A 25,272-nucleotide genomic window follows, 5' to 3' on the forward strand; every position below is an offset into this window, starting at 1 on the left:
CCAGCCATGGGATTCTCCAGGCAAGAATAATGAGTGGGTAGCCATGCTCTCCAGAGAAGGCAATGGCACCCCACTCCAGTCCTCTTGCCTGGAAAATCCCATGAACGGAGGAGCCTGGTAGGCTGCAGTCCATGGGGTCTCGAAGGGCCGGACACAACTGAGCGACTTCCCTTTCGCTTTTCACTTTTATGTATTGGGTAAGGAAATGGCAACCCACTCCAGTGTTCTTGCCTGGAGAATCCCAGGGACGGGGGAGCCTGGTGGGCTGCTGTCTATGGGGTCGCACAGAGTCAGACACGACTGAAGCAACTTAGCAGCAGCAGCAGCAGCAGCAGCCATGCTCTCCTCCAGGGGATGTCACAAAATAATATATTTTAAATACTCTAGAATAAGATCTAAGCAAGTAACAGAACTAGATGATCAATTCTACCCACTTAAAATCACGGCCTGCTACAAAACAATGTTTAGAAAGTGACTTCAACAGATAAAAACTATTAGTACAAAAATACTATTAATAGCACAAAAATAATTTACATTGAAATTCTGAAAAAAACATTGCTAATGTAAGATGAGCCATATTTTGTCAACATTTGAACTAAGAAGTGGCTTGGATTAGCGCCCTCCAACAGAAATAAAATGCAAACAACAATGGGAGCCACAGGTTTAATTTTAAATTTTCTAATAGCCTCCTTATAAAAGTAAAAAGAGACAAGTAAAGTTGATTAAAATAATCTATTTAAACCAATATACCCCAAATATTACTATGCTAATGTCTAATCAATATAAAATATTATTAATGAAATTTTAACTATTTTTTCATACTAAGCCTTTGAAATCTGGTATGCATTTCATATTTTACAGCATATCTCCATTCAGACTAGCCACATTTCAAGGGTCTGTGGCCACAGGCAGTAAGTGTATAATAGCACAAGTCTAAAATTTTATTAATAAAAAGTTTCAGGTATTCAAATCAATGAGATGATGCTCATCTTTCCTGTTTATCACATAGTATCTTTTGAACATCTATTATTTTCTAAGGCTATGTTAAACTCCTATAGTATTTTTTGAACAAAGGAATAGAGATGACAACATCAACAATCAATCTGATTTAACACTGAATTGTCTGCAACTAAGAATCCTGTCATCATACTCTGTTTTATCTAAACTAAGATGTAGTGTAATAAACACTGAGCTAACAGAAGCTGATGAGGACAGCAAAGGCTCACATTTATTAAGCAACTTACATGTGTTACACTGTCAGGATACATTTAATAGGAGGCTTCCTGTGTGCTGTTTTCAGTCTTGTATGAATTCTATGTTCCTTAACAGCACCTGAATACAGGTGCCAGAGAGCTGGCAAGCCGGCTTTTGGGGATAATAGAAATTCATGTATCTCATTCATATGGAAATTCCATATGGTGAACAGCAGCCATTTACAAGTCTCCTCCTTTCTGATATGTAAAGTAACTGTTACAACCCCCTCTCTAGAGAATAATTCTAACCTCTGGCTTTCTAGATGACTTGTTATACTTTTGATCCCTATCTCTGCTAAAAAGGGCTATCTGGTAAGAGAGTATATATATGCCCACAATATGTTGAATAAATGCCTTTGTTCCACCAGAGCACTGGTCACCGTGTCTTTCTTCATTTTCTCTCTCTCTCACTCTCTCCCTCTCGCTCTCTCCCTCTCTCTGTTTCAGGCTGCTTCCACGGAGCACAGGTGTCCACTGTGTCTACTTATTTGCCTGGGCTTTCAAGACCTCTTCGAGAGGGTGCCCTGAGCCTACGTAGACGGTGCTAGCTCTTTGTCCTAGAGTTATATTGGCATACTGTGTAAACCAGGAAATATCAGCCTCTTTTCTTCCTTCTTTTCTTATCGGTCAACTCTGTACCCCCAAGTTCCGGTCCATTAAAGGACCACAACATTACACATTGTTTATATGTGAGAACTCTTGATTTATTTCTCATAATAACCCTACAAAGTAGGTACTATGATACTTGGAACCATAGACTCCTAATATAGGTGTCACCAATGTGAATAGCAATTCTCATCTTTCATGCAGTAAAAATAATAGTGACTGATTATTTATTTAGAGCTTGCTATGGCTCAGGCACTATATTAAGCAATTAACTGTCATTAAAATTCACAAAACCTTTACAAAACAGGTATTATTATTTCCACTTTACAAGTTAGGAAATAGATTCAGAGCTTCAAAGACTGTAGCCAAGAAGTGCCACTAAATCTTTTTTTATGCCATGCTATATACTATAATGTATAGTCTGTTTACAATGAACTCATTTGATAAAAGAAGGTGCCTTCTCTGGAGGTTTCCGTATACACTTGGGAAGACAAGGCCTGCTTGCTGGAAATAATTGGAAATGATTTTGAGTGCAGTTCAAATTGTGGGGTCCTGATAATAAGTGAAAACAGATATAAAGGGTTGGAAGATTCTGGATCACAGCTTAAAGGAGAAAAGATACTTTTTGGTTTTTAAATGCCACCACTGCCCAAGTGGCACTTACATTAAGAACCCATAGGTATAATCATTGTAGTCCACAACTACATTCTTAATAAGCACTGCAATGTGTTAGGTACTTGTCTTTCGCAAAGCATTTCAACATACTCTGGCTTATATGATCCATATAATCACTTTGTAAGATGGGCAGGGAATGTCTACACTCATTTTACTGCTGAAAGAAAAAGAGACTGATTCACCCAGAACTGCATAGTAGCTTAGGATGATGCAACAGTATGTATTTCAGTTACAAAAGTGAATTTAATTACATGAAAACATTAAGCAAATAATAGTCGCAGGTGGGATGTACATTTGGGAAAACCCATGATAAAAATATAAGAAACTTCCACTTTATACAGTGCCATAAATTTCCTAATATAAATCATTATTTAGAGTTTCTATTACTTGATGCAGATTCCAACAGACAACTTGTACTGAATTTTTTGCTTGCTTAAAGAAACATGTAATACTAAATGTCAGATGAATAACATTTTAACACTCTTAGCATTCCATTTGGACCTTATATAACAATTCTTTATATTACTATCATCTTTACTGGGCTGTGAACTCACTGAGGAGAATGATTTTATCTGACTTATCTTTTTGGTTCTCAGTGTGTTGAGTTATTCATTTCAACTAGGTTAGTTTATTAGAAAGAAACAGCAATCCATCTGAATTACATCAAGAAAACAGCCTATTTTGGGGAAGGCACATACAGACTGGTCCCAAATCAGGAAAGGAGTACGTCAAGGCTGTATATTGTCACCCTGCTTATTTAACTTATATGCAGAGTGAATCATGAGAAACGCTGGGCTGGAGGAAGCACAAGCTGGAATCAAGATTGCTGGGAGAAATATCAATAACCTCAGATATGCAGATGACACCACACTTATGGCAGAAAGTGAAGAAGAACTAAAGAGCCTCTTGATGAAAGTGAAAGAGGAGAGTGAAAAAGTTGGCTTAAAGCTCAACATTCAGAAAACTAAGATCATGGCATCCGGTCCCATCACTTCATAGCAAATAGATGGGCAAACAGTGGAAATAGTGAGAGACTTTATTTTTCTAGGCTCCAAAATCACTGCTGATGGTGATTGCAGCCAGGAAATTAAAAGACGCTTACTCCTTGGAAGGAAGGTTATGACCAACCTAGACAGCATATTTAAAAGCAGAGACATGACTTTGCCAACAAAGGTCCGTGTTGTCAAGGCTATGGTTTTTCCAGTGGTCATGTATGGATGTGAGAGTTGGACTATAAAGAAAGCTGAGCACTGAATAACTAATGCTTTTGAACTGTGGTGTTGGAGAAGACTCTTGAGAGTCCCTTGGTCTGCAAGGAGATCCAACCAGTCCATCCTAAAGGAGATCAGTCCTGGGTGTTCATTGGAAGGACTGATGTTGAAGCTAAAACTCTGATACTCTGGCCACCTGATGCAAAGAGTTGACTCATTGGAAAAGACCCTGTTGCTGGGAAAGATTGAGGGCAGGAGAAGAAGGGGATAATAGAGGATGAGAGGGTTGGATGGCATCACTGACTCAAGGGACATGAGTTTGAGTAAACTCCAGGAGTTGGCGATGGACAGGGAGGCCTGGCGTGCTGCCGTCCATGGTGTCGCAAAGAGTCGGACAGGACTGAGCGACTGAACTGAACTGAACTGAACTGAACCGAACCTATGGCCAGAACTAGAAAGTCAGAAAGACAGAGGCAGGTCTAGGGAGCAACAGCCCAATTCACATCTCCCTCTGGGGTGAGGCACCCTGTTGATGCCTCAAGATGTATTTAACGCTTTTGATAGGATATTTTCCTTCCTCCAACTGGCTTTCTTTTTTGATTCACTTTCTGCTTCCTTAGAGCTTTGGCTCAGAGAGAGCTCTCCATGGCCTCTCTGGCTTTGACTCATCTGTTACTCCCTTCCTCTCTCCAGTTTCTCAGTGCAAACACCGCAAATAGGGAATCTGATTGGTCTACCATAGCTTTCTATAACAAGCCACTCATATGTTTTAAAACAACAACTATTGCATCTAATAGGTATCTCAACTTTACATGTCCAAAATGGAACAACTGATCCATGTCCCACCAATCTCCCAGTACGATCCTCCCCATTTTGGGACCCCAAGCCTTGATTCCTTCTTTGCCTTGCCTCTCCCCACATATTATTTCTCAAAGTTAGTTCTATGTACCATCTCTTAAAATATACCCCAAATCTTTCCAGCTTTTTCCCTCTTAATCACTAAAACTCTATTGAAGCCACCATCATCTCTTGTGTATGTTAAATGAAAAATATATTTTGCACACAGCAGCTAAAATAATTCTTAAAATATATAAATTACATCATGTCACTCCTTTAGTCTTAAGCAAAGGATTCCCACTACATCCAGAATAAAATTCAAATGTCTTACATGGCCCATGAGGCCCTATTTCTTGCTGATCCCTGCATGAATCACTGTAGCCCACCCTCCTCTTTGTCCACTGTGTTCTCCCTGCACTGTTCTTCTACCTGTTCCTCTACTGCATCCGGTTCCCTCCTGCCTTTGTACTTGCTGTTACATCTTCACCTAGATCTTCCCAGGGTTTACCCTTCTTGTCACTCACATCTCAGCTTAAATGTCCCCTCACAAGAGAGACCTTGCCAACTCCAGTCCCAGTTATTATCCACTGTATCACTCTGTTTAATTTTTGTCACTGTGCTTGTCCTACATGATCTTGATCTTTTGCTTGTTTGCATGTTTCTTTTCTCTAGTCCTTGCCGTCACTACAATGTTAAGCTCCAGGAGAAGAAAGACCCAATGTAACTTGCTCTCCAGCACCAAGAATAGTTCCTGGCATAGTGTAGGCATTCAAAAATGTGCTACATATCTAGAGAAAACCATAATTTGAAAAGATACAGGCAACCCAATGTTCGCTGCAGCACTTTTTACAACAGTTAAGACATGGAAGCAACCTAAATGTCCACCGACAGAGGAATGGATAAAGAAGATGTTGCATATGCATTTACAATGGAATATTACTCAGCCATATAAAATAATGAAATAATGCCATTTGCAGCACCTGGATGGACCTAGAGATTATATTTTAAGTGAAGTAAGTCAGATAGAGAAAGTTGACAAATATCATATGATACTGCTTACATGTAGAATCTAAAAATAAATGATACAAATGAACTTATTTATAAAACGGAAACAGATTTGAAGACAAACTTATGGGCTAAATTAGGAGTTTTGGATTAACATATATACACTACTATATGTAAAAGAGATAATAAAGACCTATTGTAACAGGGAACTCTATTCAATATTCTATATATAATTGCCTATGGGGAAAAGAATCTGTAAAAGAATGGATATATATATAACTGAATTATTTTGCTATAGACCTGAAACTAACACAATATTGCAAATCAACCATACTCCAATATAAAATAAAAGTTAAAATTTTAAGATGTGCTAAATGAATGAATGAGTCTCTCTTTGTTGCAGCACCTATTTATAGATTGTTGATCAACTAATAACTTGGTGCCTACTCCTCATCCATTTAGCTGGGATGGGTGGGGCCCCTAGGGCCTAAACATAGCTGAGTCTGGGCTGGATCTGCAGCAGAAGACAAGCACTGTATACTCATCATGTTCATTCATGTCTGGCTTATACTGACTGATCAGATGAGTAAACGGACAAGTTCAAAAGTTCAACAAGTCTCTGAGGACTCCTGGTGATGCACAGCGAGATTCTGAAAGATGAGCTGAGTATGCTTTACTGTTTTCCCCATATTGTCTGTATCTCTCTTCCAGGAAGCATTGTAAAAAGTGATAGAGACACACTGTTTATTTGGCTAGTAGCATTTGGCTGAAAATTGAAGTGATTTTTTAAAACTACAGAAATACAGTCTGGGCACTAGTGATGAGCCTGAGCTAGAAATTGATTCACATTTTCATTTAGTCTTGTGCAACATAAGGCATTTACATTCATTTTCTTCTATGGCACTGTTTGTTCCAATATGGAATATTTATGCTTTACTTTTTAAAATCTGCATAAAGGAAATGCTAAAATTTAAACTTCTTTTTTTTTTTTTTTTTCAGAGAATACTCACTCTGCAGAGACCAAATTCCCTTTCTAAAGACCATGGTTATCATAGTAGTAATTTCAGGTTTCAAAATGCTAAAGTTAAAGTCAGTCTAAGACGATGACTTAAGTGACAAAAAATCATATTTAATGGGGTACAACTGACAGCATTCACTCTCTCTTAACAATTGCTTATGATGACTGGTAAAAAGATCAGAGAAACCAGTCATTTCTCATTTTGACAAGCAATAAACTAAACACACAGATAAATAAGACTAAATTCTTAAAAATTAACCCTGAGGACAAAATCTCTTATGGTATTTTTGTATCTGTGAGGGAACAGGGCTTGGCAAACGAGTTCTCTGCAATCACTTTTGGGCAGACTGTTTTCAATACCAACATTTAATGAGGGTTGGTTAAGATGAGCACCATGCCATAAATTAATTTGATATATAAATTATTAAAAAACTCAATCACACTGTGTAAATATTAACTTGTCAATTTAGGCAATTTGTTCGGGACCCCATTCTCACTAGTAAGGATTAATAGGGCCTTAATTCTAATTATCTGCACTGTGACTCTGTGTGAAGGTGATATTGGGGAAGGATTTCAGGGACATTAGTGCAGATTCTTATAAAATCAGGGACTTGCTATGGGTACTGACAAGCCATGTAATCTGTGTCTTGATTTCATCCATGTCAAGTACCCTTTTAAGAGCCTAAGCTCCACAGAAAAAGAAAGTCTTCTCTTCTCATTTTTAAATTTCCATCATTGTCCAGCACCATGCCTGGGCCATAGTGAGTGTTGCATGGATTAGCAAACCTCATCAATGTGCAGTGAGGGATGCTGATTTCATGGGGCAAAAGGGGTCAGGGGGTGGAATCAGGTACACATGCTAGGGCGATATCAGATATAAAGAAAGGTGAGTATACGACTCTTCAAAAATATTTGCCAAGAATATAAATGTCTAATAATTATATAACAATGTGTTTATCTTCACTAATAATTAAGTTCGTACTTTTATAGGATTCCATTGTTGGTGAGAATGCAAAGAACCATATCCTCCTGGTGAACATCTAAACTGCTTTCTGGAGAGGAGTTTGGCAAAATTTCTGAAAATCTAAGGCTTATCTACCTTTATGTCCCAGGAACTTATTTTGCTAATGAAGTTCTAAAACTCTGTTAATTGCACATTGCATCAGTGAAAAACTAGAGCAATCTAAATATCCAACAGTAAGTGTTTGGCTTAATAAATTATGGTATGGCTATGAGGCCAAATAATGTGGTAGATCCATAAAAGCTGATGTGGGAGGATATTACAATTTTTTTTATATAAAAATTTGCAAATAATATTTACACCAAAATCAGCTTGCATGAAAATGAGTACATGCAAAGAAAAAGTCTCAAATGATACACATGAAAGGAAACTCTTGAAAGTGATTCTCTCTGAGAAGTTACATTAACAAGAATTCTGATATTCTACTTCATTAATTTCTGTACTATGGGATTTTTAAAATACGAACAATAATGTGCTCCTTTTTCTAATAAAAAAAGCTATTTAAAAATGTGGTTATAAATAACAGAATGTAAGTGTCAGATGATGAATTATCAAATGGTGGAAGAATGGGTGGAAAATGAACTCCCTGCTTTATTTATGTAGAGGTTGTTGAGCATAATTCTCAGCTGATTTCTAAAGAAACCCAGAGCAAGTCCATCTTGGAGAAAATCTCAACTCTGCCCTTAATAAGAATGGTTCTCTGCACTTTCTCCTTATTTCTGGTTTCTCAGTACTAGGTTTAAGGAGCATTGTAACTAACGCTCCTTCACTGTGATCAAAGATGTCCAACTCCCTTGATCATATCTGGGAAATCTCCACTCCCCAACTCCTGCTTCCAAGCCTTTGCAGGGAGACAAGAATCTGCTTGCTGTAGCATTAAACTCTTCAGTGTAACTGCATTCTTAGAAAACCTTGTCATTTATGTGATTCCTTAACAGTCTCCCAGTGACAGCTGCTACTTTGGCATCCAGTTTTTCAAATTAAAAAGTAAAACATTCTACAAATGGTATGAGCAACAGCTCATTTCTTTCAAATTCTACCCAGCTACAAAAGGAAAAAGGGTGATCATGATAGCCCCAGCATGGGATTGTTCTGCCTTCAGAGTTTATTCCTGGGCTTGGAAAATCAACAGGGAAAAAAAGGCTGGTAATTCTGAGTCCCAAGGAATATGGTATCCCTGACAATCATTCCTTACATCCTTCTTGCCTGCTCAACTTGTGGGCTGGTGGGGAGCAGGCTCAAAATTTAGGAGTGAGGGAAGAAGCTTCACTAATGCGGTGGTCTGTCACCTCAAGGACATCTCTGGTGCTCCCCACAGTGTGAATGGGGAAGAGTCTGACCTTTGAGGGAAGCCAAACCCCTCATGTCTGGTTATGCCACTTCCCAGGTGTGTGGCTTTAGGCAAGTTATTCAACCTCAATGAGCTTTAGTTTTCTTTCAATGATGTAAAGAGCAATATTGCATAGGAACCTGGAATGTGAGGTCCATGAATCAGGGCAAATTGGAAGTGGTCAAACAGGAGATGACAAGAGTGAATATCGACATTCTAGGAATCAGTGAACTAAGATGGACTGGAATGGGTGAATTTAAATCAGATGACCATTATATCTACTACTGTGGGCAGGAATCCCTTAGAAGAAATGGAGTAGCCATCATGGTCAACAAAAGAGTCTGAAATGCAGTACTTGGATGCAGTCTCAAAAATGACAGAATGATCTCTGTTCGTTTCAAAGGCAAACCATTCAATATCACGGTAATTCAAGTCTATGCCCCGACCAGTAACGCCGAAAAAGCTGAAGTTGAACAGTTCTATGAAGACCTACAAGACCTTTTAGAACTAACACACAAAAAAGATGTCCTTTTCATTATAGGGGACTGGAATGCAAAAGTAGGAAGTCAAGAAACACCTGGAATAACAGGCAAATTTGGCCTTGGAGTACAGAATGAAGCAGGGCAAAGGCTAATAGAGTTCTGCCAAGAGAACACACTGGTCATAGCAAACACCCTCTTCCAACAACACAAGAGAAGACTCTACACATGGACATCACCAGATGGTCAACACCGAAATCAGATTGATTATATTCTTTGCTGCCAAAGATGGAGAAGCTCTATATAGTCAGCAAAAACAAGACCAGGAGCTGACTGTGGCTCAGATCATGAACTGCTTATTGCCAAATTCAGACTGAAATTGAAGAAAGTGGAGAAAACCACTAGACTATTCAGGTATGATGTAAATCAAATCCCTTATGACTATACAGTAGAAGTGAGAAATAGATTTAAAGGACTAGATCTGATAGACATAATACCTGATGAACTATGGATGGAGGTTCCTGACATTGTACAGGAGACAGGAATCAAGACCATCCCCATGGAAAAGAAATGCAAAAAAGCAAAATGGCTGTCTGAAGAGGCCTTACAAATAGCTGTGAAAGTGAAAAGCAAAGGAGAAAAGGAAAGATATACTCATTTGAATGCAGAGATCTAAAGAATAGCAAGGAGAGATAAGAAAGCCTTCCTCAGTGATCAATGCAAAGAAACAGAGGAAAACAATAGAATGGGAAAGTCTAAAGATCTTTTCAAGAAAATTAGAGACACCAAGGGAACATTTCATGCAAAGATGGGCTCATTAAAGGACAGAAATGGTAGGGAACTAACAGAAGCAGAAGATATTAAGAAGAGGTGGCAAGAATACACAGAATTGAACAAAAAAGTTCTTCACGACCCAGATAATCACGATGGTGTGATCACTCACCTAGAGTCAGACATTCTGGAATGTGAAGTCAAGTGGGCCTTAGGAAGCGTCACTACGAACAAAGCTAGTGGAGGTGATGGAATTCCAGTTGAGCTATTTCAAATCCTGAAAGATGATGCTGTGAAAGTGCTGTACTCAATATGCCAACAAATATGGAAAACTCAGCTGTGGCCACAGGACTGGAAAAGGTCAGTTTTCATTCCAATCCCAAAGAATGGCAATAGAAAAGAATGATCAAACTACCGCACAACTGCACTCATCTCACATGCTAGTAAAGTAATGCTTAAAATTCTCCAAGCCAGGCTTCAGCAATACGTGAACCATGAACTTCCAGATGTTCAAGATGGTTTAAAAAAGGCAGAGGAAACAAAGATCAAATTGCCAACATCAGCTGGATCATCGAAAAGGCAAGAGACTACCAGAAAATCATCTATTTCTGCTTTATTGACTATGCCAAAGCCTTTGACTGTGGATCACAATAAACTGTGGAAAATTCTGAAAGAGATGGGAATACCAGACCACCTGACCTGTCTCTTGAGAAATCTGTATGCAGGTCAGGGAGCAACAGTTAGAACTGGACATGGAACAACAGACTGGTTCCAAATAGGAAAAGAAGTACGTCAAGGCTGTATGTTGTCACCCTGCTTATTTAACTTATATGCAGAGTACATCATGAGAAACCCTGGGCTGGAGGAAGCACAAGCTGGAATCAAGATTGCTGGGAGAAATATCAATAACCTCAGATATGCAGATGATACCACCCTTATGGCAGAAAGTGAGGAAGAACTAAAGAGCCTCTTGATGAAAGTGAAAGAGGAGAGTGAAAATGTTGGCTTAAAGCTCAACATTCAGAAAACTAAGATCATGGCATCCGGTCCCATCACTTCATAGCAAATAGATGGGGAAACAGTGGAAACAGTGGCAGACTTTATTTTTTGGGGCTCCAAAATCACTGCAGATGATGACTGTAGCCATGAAATTAAAAGATACTTACTCCTTGGAAGGAAAGTTATGACCAATCTAGATAGCATATTAAAAAGCAGAGACATGACTTTGCCAACAAAGGTCGGTCTAGTCAAGGCTATGGTTTTTCCAGTGGTCATGTATGGATGTGAGAGTTGGACTATAAAGAAAGCTGAGCACCAAAGAATTGATGCTTTTGAACTATGGTGTTGGAGAAGACTCTTTAGAGTCACTTGGACTGCAAGGAGTTCCAACCAGTCCATCCTAAAGCAGATCAGTCCTGGGTGTTCATTGGAAGGACTGATGTTGAAGCTGAAACTCCAATCCTTTGGCCACCTGATGTGAAGAGCTGACTCATTGGAAAAGACCCTGATGCTGGGAAGGATTGGGGGCAGGAGGAGAAGGGGACGACAGAGGATGAGATGGCTGGATGGCATCACCAACTCAATGGACATGGGTTTGGGTGGACTCAGGGAGTTGGTGATGGACAGGGCGGCCTGGCGTGCTGCAGTTCATGGGGTCGCAAAGAGTTGGACATGACTGAGCTACTGAACTGAACTGAAGTGAACCTGTCAAGTGGAGTTCAGCTAGCCACCTCATCGGGATGTTGTTAGCACTAAAGCATACAATACGTGTGATGAGTTCTGTATAGTTTCTCACATAGGGTAAAATGATCAAAAAGTAGTGGCTTTTGTTTGATGATAATGATGTTGATAATCTCCATCATCATTGTTGTTAAAGAGAGGTTCAAGTAGTTGGTAACAGACACCTACAAGTAGGTGTCTCCACTGAGACACCTGTGGAAGTCACAAGACTTGGACAGGTTTCCAGGTTTGGTTTTACTAGTTGTGTGATCTTGAATGAAGTTTTAAGTCTCTGTATGCTGACCTGCAAATAGGGGGAAAAATAATACTCTAGCTCTGCCTCCATTACAGTGCCATTGGGACAGTCAAGGGGATAATGACCCTACTAATATTTTCAATCATTTTATATATATGGAAATATATATACATGCGGAGGTGTGTGTATATACACATGCACACATATATAAAACACACTACTACTTTGTAATTGCTACTTGGCCTAGGGAGGAAAATTAACTAGGACTTCAGCCCTCTTTTGGGAGGACATGCTCAAAAATACATTATGGGGGAATAGGTAGTGAAATTCCTGGTTTGCCCATTACTACCAAATTTATCTTACTGTTTGCTTTTTTGTCACATTGTTTTTCATTCTAAGAGTAATATATGTCACAACAGAAAATTTGGGAATAACAGAAAACAGAAACATCCATTTGCTTAGTCATGGTACTTTCCTTTTTTCTATTTTATCCTGTTAAGTATAATAAATAAGGCAAGTATTGCTTAAACCAAAGTGTAAATACAAAACATTTTTTTTAACTATCATAAAATGTGAGGCAATTGCAAACTGAAGTTCCACCTATTTATCTCTCCTTGTATCAGCAGTTCTCCAATTTCTGTGTGTCTAAGACTCATTTGGGGAGTACCAGCAGTCATGCTGATTAAGTAGGCCTGGGGTAGGATCTTGGAATCTCTATTTTAAGATTTCTACATGATATGAATGCAGACTGAAGGGGTGGGGGGAGGTCTCTGAACCTATTTTTTTTTGGAGTATAGTTGCTTTACAAGGTTGCGTTAGTAACTGCTCTATGGCAAATTGATGCAGTTATATGTATACACATAATCACTCTTTTAAAAGTTTCCTCCTCACTTAGATCACCACAGAGCATGGAGTAGAGTTCCCTGTGCTATAACGTAGGTTCTCTTTAGTTATCTATTTTATTTATAGTAATGTTGTTGCTGTTTTTGCTTAGTCGCTAAGTGGTGTGCAAATCCTTGTGACCCCATGGACTGTAGCCCACAAGGTCCTCTGTCCATGGGATTTTCCAGGCAAAGAATACTGGAGTGAGTTGCCATTTCCTTCTCCAGGGTATCTTCCCACCCTAGGGACTAAATCTGCTTCTCCTGCATTGGCAGGTGGATTCTTTACTACTGAGCCATCAGGGAAGCTATGTAGTAGTGCATATATTAATATTTCAATATTGAAATAGTACCATTTGCAGACACATGGATGGACCTAGAGATTGTCATATAGAGTGAAGTAAGTCAGAAAGAGAAAAACAAACATCGTATAATATTGCTTATATGTGGAATCTAGAAAAGTGAACCTGACTTTGAGAGACAGTCTGCAGTCCTGACCCACGTTCAGGCCTCTGAAGTCCCACAGCTGGGTCCTGGAAGAGGAATCAGGAATCCAAATGCTAGCCTCACAGATGTCACCATTTGCAGCCCCAGGCTCCGGTGCATTTACTTTTCAGCTCTGTTTGCCCAGCATCTGGCAAGCAACGCAGTTGAGCACCTGCCTCCTTTTTGTTTGACCCTGTGGTCCCTAGAGAATTCAGTTCCTCTCCTGGCTCGTAAGATGCCATTCTTTTAGGGGTGGATGGGTGGGGCTAGGGACTGACACCAGGTGAACATCCTCAAGTATACTGTGAGACTTCTGGCCGCCCACTTGATAGCTCTGGAGGAGGCAAAGAATGCTCTTACATTCCTCTGGTTCCAAATAGAAGGAAGCAGAGATGGAGGTTAATGGGACTCTGGAGCAGACATCTAACATTCCCGATAAACATACAGAGACGTATGAGTGGGATGTTTCCTTCTGACATTCCTAAGCTACTGCTGTAGCTAAATTCCCTTATCCTTTTCTAGGCAACTCAACCCCAATCCCCCAAGTCCTGCCTCCAATCCTAGGAAAGGAAGCAGCTGAAAGGAAGAACTGGAACTTGTTTTTTGCAACTTTGGAAAGAAGCAATGTGTGCGTTCTTCTAGGGAGCAGGGCTTGTCCCAGGTAATGAGGCTCTGCCCACCACACTCCCCCATGCCTGCTCTGTAAAACGACACACAGGGAGACCGAGAGCTACATAAAAGGCTCACCCAGCATACACTGATTTAATCTCTGCCACTTGCCACCTCCCTGTGGGAGCTCAACAGAAACAACAGCCTTCATTACATAACCTACAATTATTTTCAATACGTGCCCAAATCTAGGTTTTAAAAAGCCCTGTTCAGGTTTTATGGGAATAGGACAAATATCAGAACAAGCCGCGTGAGACTGAAAGAAAAAGACTCATAGAGTAATTTTGTTGAATTTTTGAAGCAGCAGTGGCTGGGGTGTACGCAGGTTCTTGGCTGAGGTTAAGCACAACCATTCCTCTGGGATGGAAGTTAGGAAAGTATGTTTCTGCTCTCACAGAGTCAGAGGTCTAACTAACTCTCTTAAGAAAGCTTCAATCCAATTTGCACCTTTTGTAGACGAGGAAACTGACCTTCAGAGGGGAACTCTGCGCTGGCCATTGCCTGTTTGTTCTCAGTTCCGTGACCTGCTCCTCCCCTGCTCTGCTCTGATTCTCAGGGGCCTTGATTTCCTTTCGAACTGGCTTCCAGTTAGTTTGGGCCAATGGGAAGCTCTGGTGGGAGGCTAGAGGACAGGAGCAAGGGAGAAGCCAGAATATCTGGCCACCTGCTTGACAGCTCTGGGGGATGCAAAGAATGCTCTTACATTCCTCTGGTTCCAAACAGAAGGAAGCAAAAATGGAGGTTAATGGGACCCTGGAGCAGAAACCTAACATTCCTAACACCTAACATCCACCCCCCCGACCCCCGCTTTCTCCTGCTGCTTTGGGTAGCATGTCCAGAGTAGCTGTATCGCCACCTTGGTTCATTCATGCTCCTCTGAACACCTCCTCCATCTGTGGTCCCAGCTTTTGCCTGCTCAGGTAACCCATCTTGTGCTCTAATAAGACCAACTTCTCCCATTATAGCCTCTTGCCCAGGGGTGAGTAAACTTTTCAAAGGGACAGACAGTAAATCCTTCAGGCTTTATGGGCCAACAGGGAAAACCAAAGATATTTTGTAGGTACCGTACACATACAATGTTTAAAATGTAATCATTAAAAAATATAAAAACCATTCTTAGCTCAAGAACTAAGTAAAAGCAGGCTGTAGGCTGGCTGGATTTGGCTCAAGGGCCTAACTTTGCCACCCACGCTCTAGTCTTAGGGGTTGTGGTGAATTCCTAATCCTCTAATCTGTGAATTGCCTCCTGATATGATCATAAAAGCCCTGCCTCCCTAGTTCCCTATATTAACTTAAAAAAACGGAATCACTTAGCACAAGGTCTCTTTTCCTGACTGTATATGGGCAATAACTTGTTTCAAACTGTATTCCATAAGTGGAATTGTTATCTGCTTCATGTATTTCTTATTGCTTTCAGAAATGCATTGTGTAAGCTTCCATTCAAGTTAACTCTGCTGGCTGTCTACCTGTGTTTTGACTATCCTGGATGACATGCAGTGTTGTAAAACAAGTGACCCCTCCCAAGGGGTTGCTCAAGCTAATGTTGGGAGCAAGAAACTAAAAATGTTAAAGTTGATCCTCCTACTGACCAAATGCTGTCCAACATCCCTGACAGAAGTGACGAAAAAAGCTGCGAAAAGCTGACAAACTAGGCTGGCTTGTAGATGCAAATTTCCATAACAGCTAAGGCACGGATGACCATGCAAATCTGATGTGTTATATACCACACAGGACCTTCCCCACTGCTTCCACCTGTGTCTAAACCCCCACTGTCCCTTCTCTGATTGCCTGCGGCTGCCTCCTAACCAGCCTCCCTGACTCCCACCCCTGCCACACACTCCCTTAAGACTATTTTCAAAGCTGCAAGCCAGGTCTTTTAAAAATATAAATCCCATGGCTCCACTGCTCAAAACCACCAATGGCCTCCCATCTTACACACTATAAAATCCCAATTTGTCATGTTATCTCTCCAGACCCTGTGTGATCCAGCTGCTGCCCACTTCTTCAACCCTATCTCCTGCCTCCCTTCCTCTGCTCCTTCCAACCTAGCAGTGCTGGTATCCTCGCTGCTTCCCAGACTCGCCCCAAGCTCAGATGTCAGGCCCCTGCACTGGCTCTCCCTGTCCCTGGAATACACCCTTGGGGATCTCCAGGGAGTGCACACTCGTCTCTTCCTCTTTTAATTCTTGCAGGTTTGCACTCCTCTGTCACTTTTTGGAGAGAGTTTCCCTAACCAGCTAATGTAACATAGCTCAGCTTCTTCTTCAGTCCACTTCATCATCTTATGACTTCAGCATGGCCCACGCTGTTCCCTTGGCTTAGAACATTCTTCCTCTCCATTCTGTGAGCCTTTTAAAATTAAAAAAAAAATATTACAATGTTGGGTTTAATTTCTTCAGGACAGCAAACTGACTCAGTTATACATATATATTCTTTTCCATTATGGTTTATCACAGGATGTTGAATATAGTCCCTTGTGCTATACAGTAGAACTTTGCTGTTTATCCATTGTACATATAATAGTTTGCATCTGCTAAACCCAAATCCTTCCCTTGCCACTCCCCTTCCTCTTCTTTTTTGACTGGCTTAAATGCCATTTCCTCAGGGAGGTCCTTCTAGATCATCCTATATAGGTAGGTGTCCTTTAGCCCTCTCTATTTCACATTTTTTGTACAATGTTCACTTTTTCTTATACACCGCCTCTACTGTATGTGTGTGTGTGTGTGTGTGTGTGTGTGTTTGAGTGTGAATGTGCATTCTCTCTCTACCTCTTTACTTTCTCCCATTCCCAGATGATTGTCAATTTCATGAGGGAAGGGGTTATGCCCACTTTACCAACCAATACAAATCAAGTGCATATACACTTCAGGGCCTTGTACACTGAAAGTGCTCAAGTAACTATTTATGGGGGAAATGAATAAATGATCCAATGTGGGATCAGTCACAGACCTAGGAGAGAGGAGATGGCCCTACTGTATAAGAGAGCATTGGTTGCCCACCCACATCTCTCTGGTACTCACCGTTTCTGTATATGATGATGGCTTTCTAAAGTAAGTATCATGACCCCTCCCTGAAGGCTTTCATGGGCTGCAAGTGCATGCTTGGTCTGCATGCAGTGCCAGGGAGTTAATGCCTACAGGAGCAGCTTTAGATGGCCAACAGGAGTTGTTAGATAACCACCCCCAGGTTTACCACTTGCCAGAGTGAAGCATGTTATTCATGGTTTCTTTCAAGTCTCTGTTGTGCCCGATGACCACCGGGGTAACTTGCTCATTAATCCAGTGTTCACTGACCTCTTTCTCTTCCTTGTCTCACTACCCCATGACTTACTGGTGTTTCCAGGGGTCACCTGCCAAGAAAACTACAAATCCGTGTCTCACCATGTGCTTTTGGGAGAACCCAAACTAACATATCCTTCTATGGAATCCCTCACCACTGTCCTTTTGGAGAAGTGTTGCAACAAAAACGTTCCCATCTAGCAGTTGCTCAGGTTGCCAGGCAGAGAAGGCGATGGCACCCCACTCCAGTACTCTTGCCTGGAAAATCCCATGGACGGAGAAGCCTGGTAGGCTGCAGTTCATGGGGTTGCGAACAGTCAGACACGACTGAGCGACTTCACTTTCACTTTTCACTTTCATGCATTGGAGAAGGAAATGGCAACCCATTCCAGTGTTCTTGCCTGGAGAATCTCAGGGACAGGGGAGCCTGGTGGGCTGCTGTCTATGGGGTCGCACAGAGTGGGACACAACTGAAGCGACTTAGCAGCAGCAGCAGCAGGTTGCCAGGGGAATCGTGGGATGGGATTGGGTGTGTGTGTGTGTGAATGAATTCTCTGATGTTTTAATTTAACCGGGTCCATGGCAGCAGTCAGTGTGCCACATTTTCTGTGAATTCTGCAGACAGACATTCCCTATAAATGATAGCTCCTCTCTTTACTGCAGATATCTCCAAATAGGACTGTCCTTGTCCCTGGTCTATAACTGTACTCTGGGCCTGTTCCTTACACCAAGTTCTACTGATAAAATTAACAAGGACAAGACACAAATCAGTGAATACCTGATGTGCACCAGAGTCTGTTATACAACTTGTATGACCTAATTAAATGGTCACAACCATACTACAAGGAAAGTACTCTTATTTCTTTCTTAGAGTTTGGAACCCTGGGCCCAGGGAGACTATCACTTGCTGCATCTGCTGGGTGGCAGAGTCTGAATGTGAAGCCAGGGGTGTGGCCAGAGATCCACCATTAATTCTTTGGCTACTCCATCTTTTAATCTCCCCAACTCTCTGTCCCAGAGACCCCCCAGGTCTCATCACATCCACAATTTACTGTAAGGCACAAAATTAACATGAGATACTATAGTTATAAAGTTTCTGAAGCGTGTGTGTGTAAGTCGCTCAGTTGTGTCCGACTCTTTGCAACCTCATGGGCTGCAAAGAAGACCCCTCCAGGCTCTTCTGTCCATGGAATTCTCCAGAACACTGGAGTGGGCTGCCATTTCCTCCTCCAGGGGCTCTTCCCCACCCAGGGATTGAACCCACATCTCCTGTATCTCCTGCACTGCAGGCAGATTCTTTACCAGCTGAACCATCGGGGAAGCTCAAGTTTCTGAAATCTTAGTCAAAAAAGAGTGAAACCAGCTGGTAATGAGAAACAATAAACACATTTTTAAATGTAATTGCAAATGCAGCATTTCCTAAACACAAGATATAAAAAAAATACAGTTCTTAACATTTTTATTTTTCCCAATTTTGCCCTCATGGTAAAAAAGAAAGTTTATCACCATTGCTCTAGGGTGAAGATCTTAGGGAAAAAATGCTTTTCCCCATGACAGAGCCAGCATTACCAGATAATGGCCTAAACTTCACAGCTTTCTTGGCATTAACCTCCATCTGACTCTATGTTCCACAAAGAAGTGTGCGAGTCAGAGCAAGTGGCCAGAGTCATAAAGAGTGTTTCTGTTCTCCATACAGTGCTGGGCAGCCAGTGGCCAGCAAACAGTCCCAGCGACCCTTTCCTTCAACATGGAAGACCCACCATCAGATTCTGTCTCAAGGATCACAAAGATCAGATTCACAGTCTCATTCTCCCTTCTACTCACACCAAATAACCCTGGGAAAATCATGCTTGTGCCAGTGAGCCTTTTCCATTGTTCTGTACTTTCGAAGGCTTTCATGCTCCCATTAGTTTAATGAAAGAGAAAAAAAAAAAAGGAGGATGGATAAGAATACCTTCCAGGGCAACCCAAATAAGCTTCAAGGAGTTAAAGCCAGTTAATAAATGTGAAATAGTTCAATATGTACTCACTCTTTTAATGTCTGCATATTTGGAGAGAGAGAGATGGGGAAGCTTCCATTCTGGGTAAAATATAACCAACATATTATCTTGAGGGTAATTTTGCAAATTAACTAGAATAATTATCTTCCTCAGCTCTCTATTTTTAATTACCTTTTCTTGATAATGAAAGTAAAAACAATACACTAAAAGAGAACTTTGTGAGTGCCAGGCCTTGCTTACACCATTTCCTATATATGATTCATTTAATGCAACACCACTATGAAACAGGTAACACTGTCTCTGTTTTATAGATAAGGAAAGAGAGTAATACTCTCAAAAAAGACAGTAAGTAAATTCCAAAGTTTCATCTCTATAGTTCAAGCTACATTATGTTTCTTCAGTAGATTCACAGTATAAAAAATCATAAAGCTTGTTGCAGAAAATCTGGAAAATGTGGACAAGTATACAAAGAATATTTGAAGTACTCATAATCTCACCACCTAGAAATGGAAATAAGTGAACATTTTAATACAGTGATCATGACAGAATCTCTATAAATACGACATAGCTTTTGTTGTTATCCCAAATGAAAAGTTATGTGACTAATCACCAAATGTGGAGAATATTTGAGTCTATTACAAATGCAGTAGACTGATTATAGAGTACCTCTTAAGCAAAATTAATTTGGGGGACCTCAATGGATCACCTCCCAACTTTCAGCAATCATTTAATTTTCATAAGCTAAGGCTGAAGTATATGTACTATGATTGTCATTTGGAAAAGACCTATCATGCGTGATAAGATACCATGAATGAAGAAAACCAAAGGTGTCTTCAACTTTGAAACCTGAACTGAAAAGCACTAAAGGAGATGTTCTGGACTAAGGTTTTAGTTTCTGACCAATTTGAAGCAGTGTTCAACATGATTTACAGTGGGAGGAAATAGGGATCTATCTATCATCTATCTTTACTTCCTACCTATCTATCTACCCACCCACCCATTCATCCATTCAAATAATTCACATAATGGTACTGTCTTAGATAGATTACTGGGAAGCAGACCCTGAGATCAAGGTTTGAGTGCAACTTGTTTTTGGAAGATTCATCTTTGGAAACACCAATAGGGCAGTGGACAGAGAGAGGAAAGGGAAAACAGATAAGAAAAGGTGTGTTAATGAACACATTTCCACTGTGGGTGGAGCTATCCTGTTGGGCACTTCTGAGAGAGGGCTTAGTGTGGTAGCCCAAGAGAGGTGAGGAATTTGGGATATTTATCCTCCAGCTCACACTTGTCATTGGATGAGAGCAGCTCAAGGAGTCATTAACTCCCCAGCATTTCTGGCCTGCCCTGCATACCAACCAAACGGGTTCCTGTGACTAGAGAAAGCCCTTTAACAGCCACATGGGCTTACAATAAAAAGTGTAGGTGTAGGTGTGAATTGTGAGTAACTGATACGTATGGGCAATGTCAGTATGTGCTATAGGCCTATAGTCAGCCAGTATAAACTAAAAATTGGAGTCATTATATATATATACACACACATACACATATATATGTGTATATATATATATATATATAGTCTATATATAAGCTATAGTCCTGTAGTCAGCCAGTATAAACTAAAACAAAATTGGAATCATTATATATATATACATACACATATATACATGTATATATATTCATATATATAGTCTATATATATGCTATAGTCTTACGGTCAGCTAGTAGAAACTAAAACAAAATTGGAATCATTATATACACACATATATACATTATATACATATATGTGTGTATGTGTATATATATACATATATGTATATATATAGTTCTGTATTCTGCTTTTCTCTTAATAAAATGCTAGGAGCATTTCATGTCCTTACATGGTATTTGAAAAAATGACTTTTAGTGGTTGCCTATCACATTTTATTTAACTGATTTCTTATTTTTGGACACAGAAGTTATTTCTAATTTTGAAGTACTCAGAATAATTCAACAATAAATACTTTCATACACATTGTTTTCTCTGTATCTCTGGTGCCTTAGGATAAATTAATCAAGGACAATTTTGTTAATTATCTAAAGCAAGGAGTACCAATCCCGTATCTATAAGAATGCTTGAAATTGATAGAAAACTTTATTATTTTTTATTCTGATGGGTGTCTCCAGACATAAAAGTGACATAACAACTTAATTTATTTTTATGATGAATCTGCTATTATTCTCTATATTCAGTTGTTCTCAAATGATGGAAGATTTTCATACCTTTATTATGGAAACCTTTATTGCTGTCTAGCCAAGGTGGCAAGTTTATCACCATGCCACTCAATAGCTGATGACTTTCCAGAAGCAGAGATGAACACCTTCTCTACAAAGAGGTCATTAATAACCTTGCTCTCTTTCTTCACAAACATCATCTCATACAGGCTTAAGGAAAAATGGTTTGATCCTTAGCATTTTGCATTTTACTTGTTTGAGGGAAAAATACCAAATTCTATTTTCCATTCTCCAACAGTCTGGCATGCTTTCTTTCCTACTGAAATATCTCATGAAACTCCTCAATGACTCCCATTTGTTCCATCCACTGGCCTTTTAGTTTTCACTTCTGGACTTCTCTGAAGTGCTGAGTGGTATCACTCATGCATGACATATCCCTATTTTTCACGAAGCCTATGCTTGCCCCGTGGTCCTCTCTCTTTTCCTTTTGGCTCTTCTTCTCCCTCAGTTATTCCTCTCCTTCTTCATTTCTTCTACATGTGGACATCATCCATTGCTTAGCCCTGTGTGCCTACTCTTCTATTTCTCTTGATGACCTATTTTTGTTCAGGACCTATTTTTCACTCCATGATTATGACTCTTGAAGCCGCATTTGCAGGCTCCCCTCTCACTCCTTATACGGGATTTCAGCATGAAACCTCTTGATAGAAAATACCTCAAACCTGGCATCATCAAACCCAAATTTATTGTCTTCACTTTAAAACAATTTTCCTTATTATTTTCTCTGTCTTTCCTTAACTCCTTCCCCCATTCAGTCACGACCAGTGGCAATTCTCCTCTCTTCTCCTAGATCCCCTTTGTTGAGCAGTATGCACACATCGCCTGAGTCATTCAACACTAAAGCCACGGAGTTCCTCCAGAACCTTCAGACATGTCAGACATTCCTACCCCAACTACCACTGGCATAGGAAACTCTTATTACTAATTTACCAGGCATCCTATGCTTAGTATTTCTCTGCTTTGGAGTCTCTTATTAGTTTATTAGGAGAGTATCTACTTGAGCAGAGGTATTTGTAACTTGTATTATTGTACAATTCTTAAAAACCGTTTAATACATTGGTATAAATGCCACGTCTGTGTGATTCATTGCCTGTGAACTGAGACATTTTTGTTTTAGACTAGGAAAAGTTCACTAGATCGATATATTAAGGATGTGTTCCATTATATATTTATCTTCTGAGATGCTCAGTGAGAAAGGCTTTCTGTGGTGAAATACATTTGGAGAAACATTGTGTTCTTGATGATTCAAAATGTGTATTAAAAGGGCAAAGTGCTAAGAAGTATTTCTTAAACTTATTTTATCAAATCATTTAATGATTCTCCAGCTCTTTATCCCCACTCCCTCCTATTCTCCATCCCTTTCCTCTTACTTTCTTCCTCTCTTCCTTTCTTTTTAGAAATATTAAATATCTAGGGCTCCATGGGAAAGATTTTGGAAAACACTGTACTTACCTATTTAAGAAAAGTTTTTAGGAGCAAATTTCTACCTTTCTCTGTATTTCCAGAGCCAGCACTGTGTCTGGCACAAAATGACTGTTTGACAAATGTTTGCTAAATTGAAGTACACACAGGAGAGTATATTAATAAGAAGCCAAGATATTATGTTGAAAGTTGTTCTCAAAAATCACACCAGTTTTCTGGTACCAAGCATTTGGTAGTTTTACAGAAACAAATCATTTAAATTTTTATTTCAGTTAATCCACTTTGGATCATAACCACAAGATGTCTGACTTGGGAAAAATCTTGGTGGGTATATATATATAGCCATTATTTTATAGACAGGTCTTATCTTTCATCAAGAATTTATAAAAAGGTTGAAAGAATTATCTCAAGCAACTTAAGTATAGGCATAGAGATGTGAGCTCTGGGCATACCCTGGGTAGGCTCAAACACTGACTCTGCCACTTACCGACCAAGGGAATGTGGGCAAATGTACCTGTACCTCAGTTTCCTCATTTGAAATGGTGATGATACCTGTACTCCCCTTACAAGGTCACTGTGATGACTTAATGAGATTAAACAGGTGAAAAGATAAGCACAATGTCTAGCACATGGAAACACTATTAGCTATTAATACTATTAAACATATTATCAGCCAGGATTGCATAGTTGAAATGAAATGAAAGGTGACCACACAATTTTAGAGAAAATTTGAGAGAACTCATGAAACTATGGATGGGGAGGAAGGAATTGTCTAACTGAGGTCTCCATATTGATAAGACTCCAACACTGGGCCATTTGTAGCAGTTTGGGTTGGGGAGAAGAGTTCATTCTGGTTTGAAGCTACAACTCTCAGAGAGTAACTTTTCCCAGGGTAGAGTGCTGGATGGGCATTTTACTTATTTGGGCATTTTGCAGGCTCAGAGAAAATCCTTTCTTTTTACCCAGAAATTCCTGGGAGATTGCCCCTTTTTTTAAAAGAAACCACAGAAGGAAGAAAGTTCCCTGCCTCTCTGTGAGAAGGCACCATTCCTTACCTGAATGGATAGGCAAACGCCACGTCAATGCTAAGGTCACTTTCCGTCTTGTTGGCACAGTCCACACTCAGCCGCAGGCCTCCAGAATAGCCACCGCATGTTGCAAATGCAAAGATTGCAAAAAGCTGGGGAGAATAAAGAAAGAATAGAGAAAGCAGCTATTAGAATGGTGTTGATCTCATGAAATATGTCAATAGGAGGTTAGTGTCTACACTGGAGAGGTTAAAATGGCAAGTATGGCCGTCTAAGTATGGCATCATATTTGATTTAAGCTGGAATGAAGGCCAGGATGATGATGGAGAGTGGGATGGTGGGGTGTGAAAAATTGCCTGGAAAGCTGGAGTAATTTTGCTCGCGGAAAAATTAAATACAAGAACAAAATATCTGCATTTGAGATCAAATATCTGTGTAAAGATGGTTAGCCAGCATCACCGACTCAACGGACATGAACTTGAGCAATCTTTGGGAGCTAGTGAAGGACAGGAAAGCCTGGTCTGCTGCAGTCCATGGGGTTGCAAAGAGTCAGACACAACTTAGTGACTGAACAACAGCATCTGTGTAAAGAACTGTCATACTTCAGAAGGTAGAGATGTAATCTTACATCAAAGTGTCTGCAAAGCTACACACTGAGGGATTAATGATGGCTATCTCCAAATGGGAAGAATTTCAGATATTTTCTTGCTTCCTTCTTTTTGGTTATCTGTATTTTCTGCAAAACATATGTTTTGTCTTTTGGAATAATACAGATTTTTAAAAATGCACAAAGAATTTTAGGGTTGATGGGTGGAGGAAGTGGAGATTACCTAAAATGTGCTATTCCAGAGCACAACATCTAAGTATATGTCAACCTCAAAGCATCCTTGGTGGTTTCATCCCTGTTTTACTTGCTCTTTCTAGAGTCAACTATTAAAAGGTTCAACTGATGACCAACTAATGTCAGTCTATCCTAGCATAAAACATGCATCTATGGTAATCAGGCAGTGAAAATTAGAAGCAGGAACTCTAAGAAGTCTTCCAGAGAAAGAA

At 40.0% G+C, this 25,272-nt stretch overlaps 1 protein-coding gene across 2 annotated transcripts in view; it reads right to left on the reverse strand.

Moving 5' to 3' along the window:
* Positions 1–25,272, reverse strand: part of SYNPR (synaptoporin) — a 314,626-nt gene that overhangs the window by 121,748 nt on the left and 167,606 nt on the right. For both annotated transcript variants that reach the window (XR_014063914.1, XM_081524531.1), the window contains exon 3: positions 24,247–24,371. Coding sequence is in view for 1 of the 2 variants with exons in the window: in XM_081524531.1 (XP_081380657.1) it covers positions 24,247–24,371 (125 nt within the window). In the remaining variant the exon portion in view is untranslated. The remainder of the gene's footprint in view (positions 1–24,246; positions 24,372–25,272) is intronic.

This window comes from Giraffa tippelskirchi, chromosome 9, assembly GCF_054371585.1.
Source record: "Giraffa tippelskirchi isolate mGirTip1 chromosome 9, T2T-mGirTip1v1.2.pri, whole genome shotgun sequence".
Classification (NCBI taxonomy): Eukaryota; Metazoa; Chordata; class Mammalia; order Artiodactyla; family Giraffidae; genus Giraffa; species Giraffa tippelskirchi.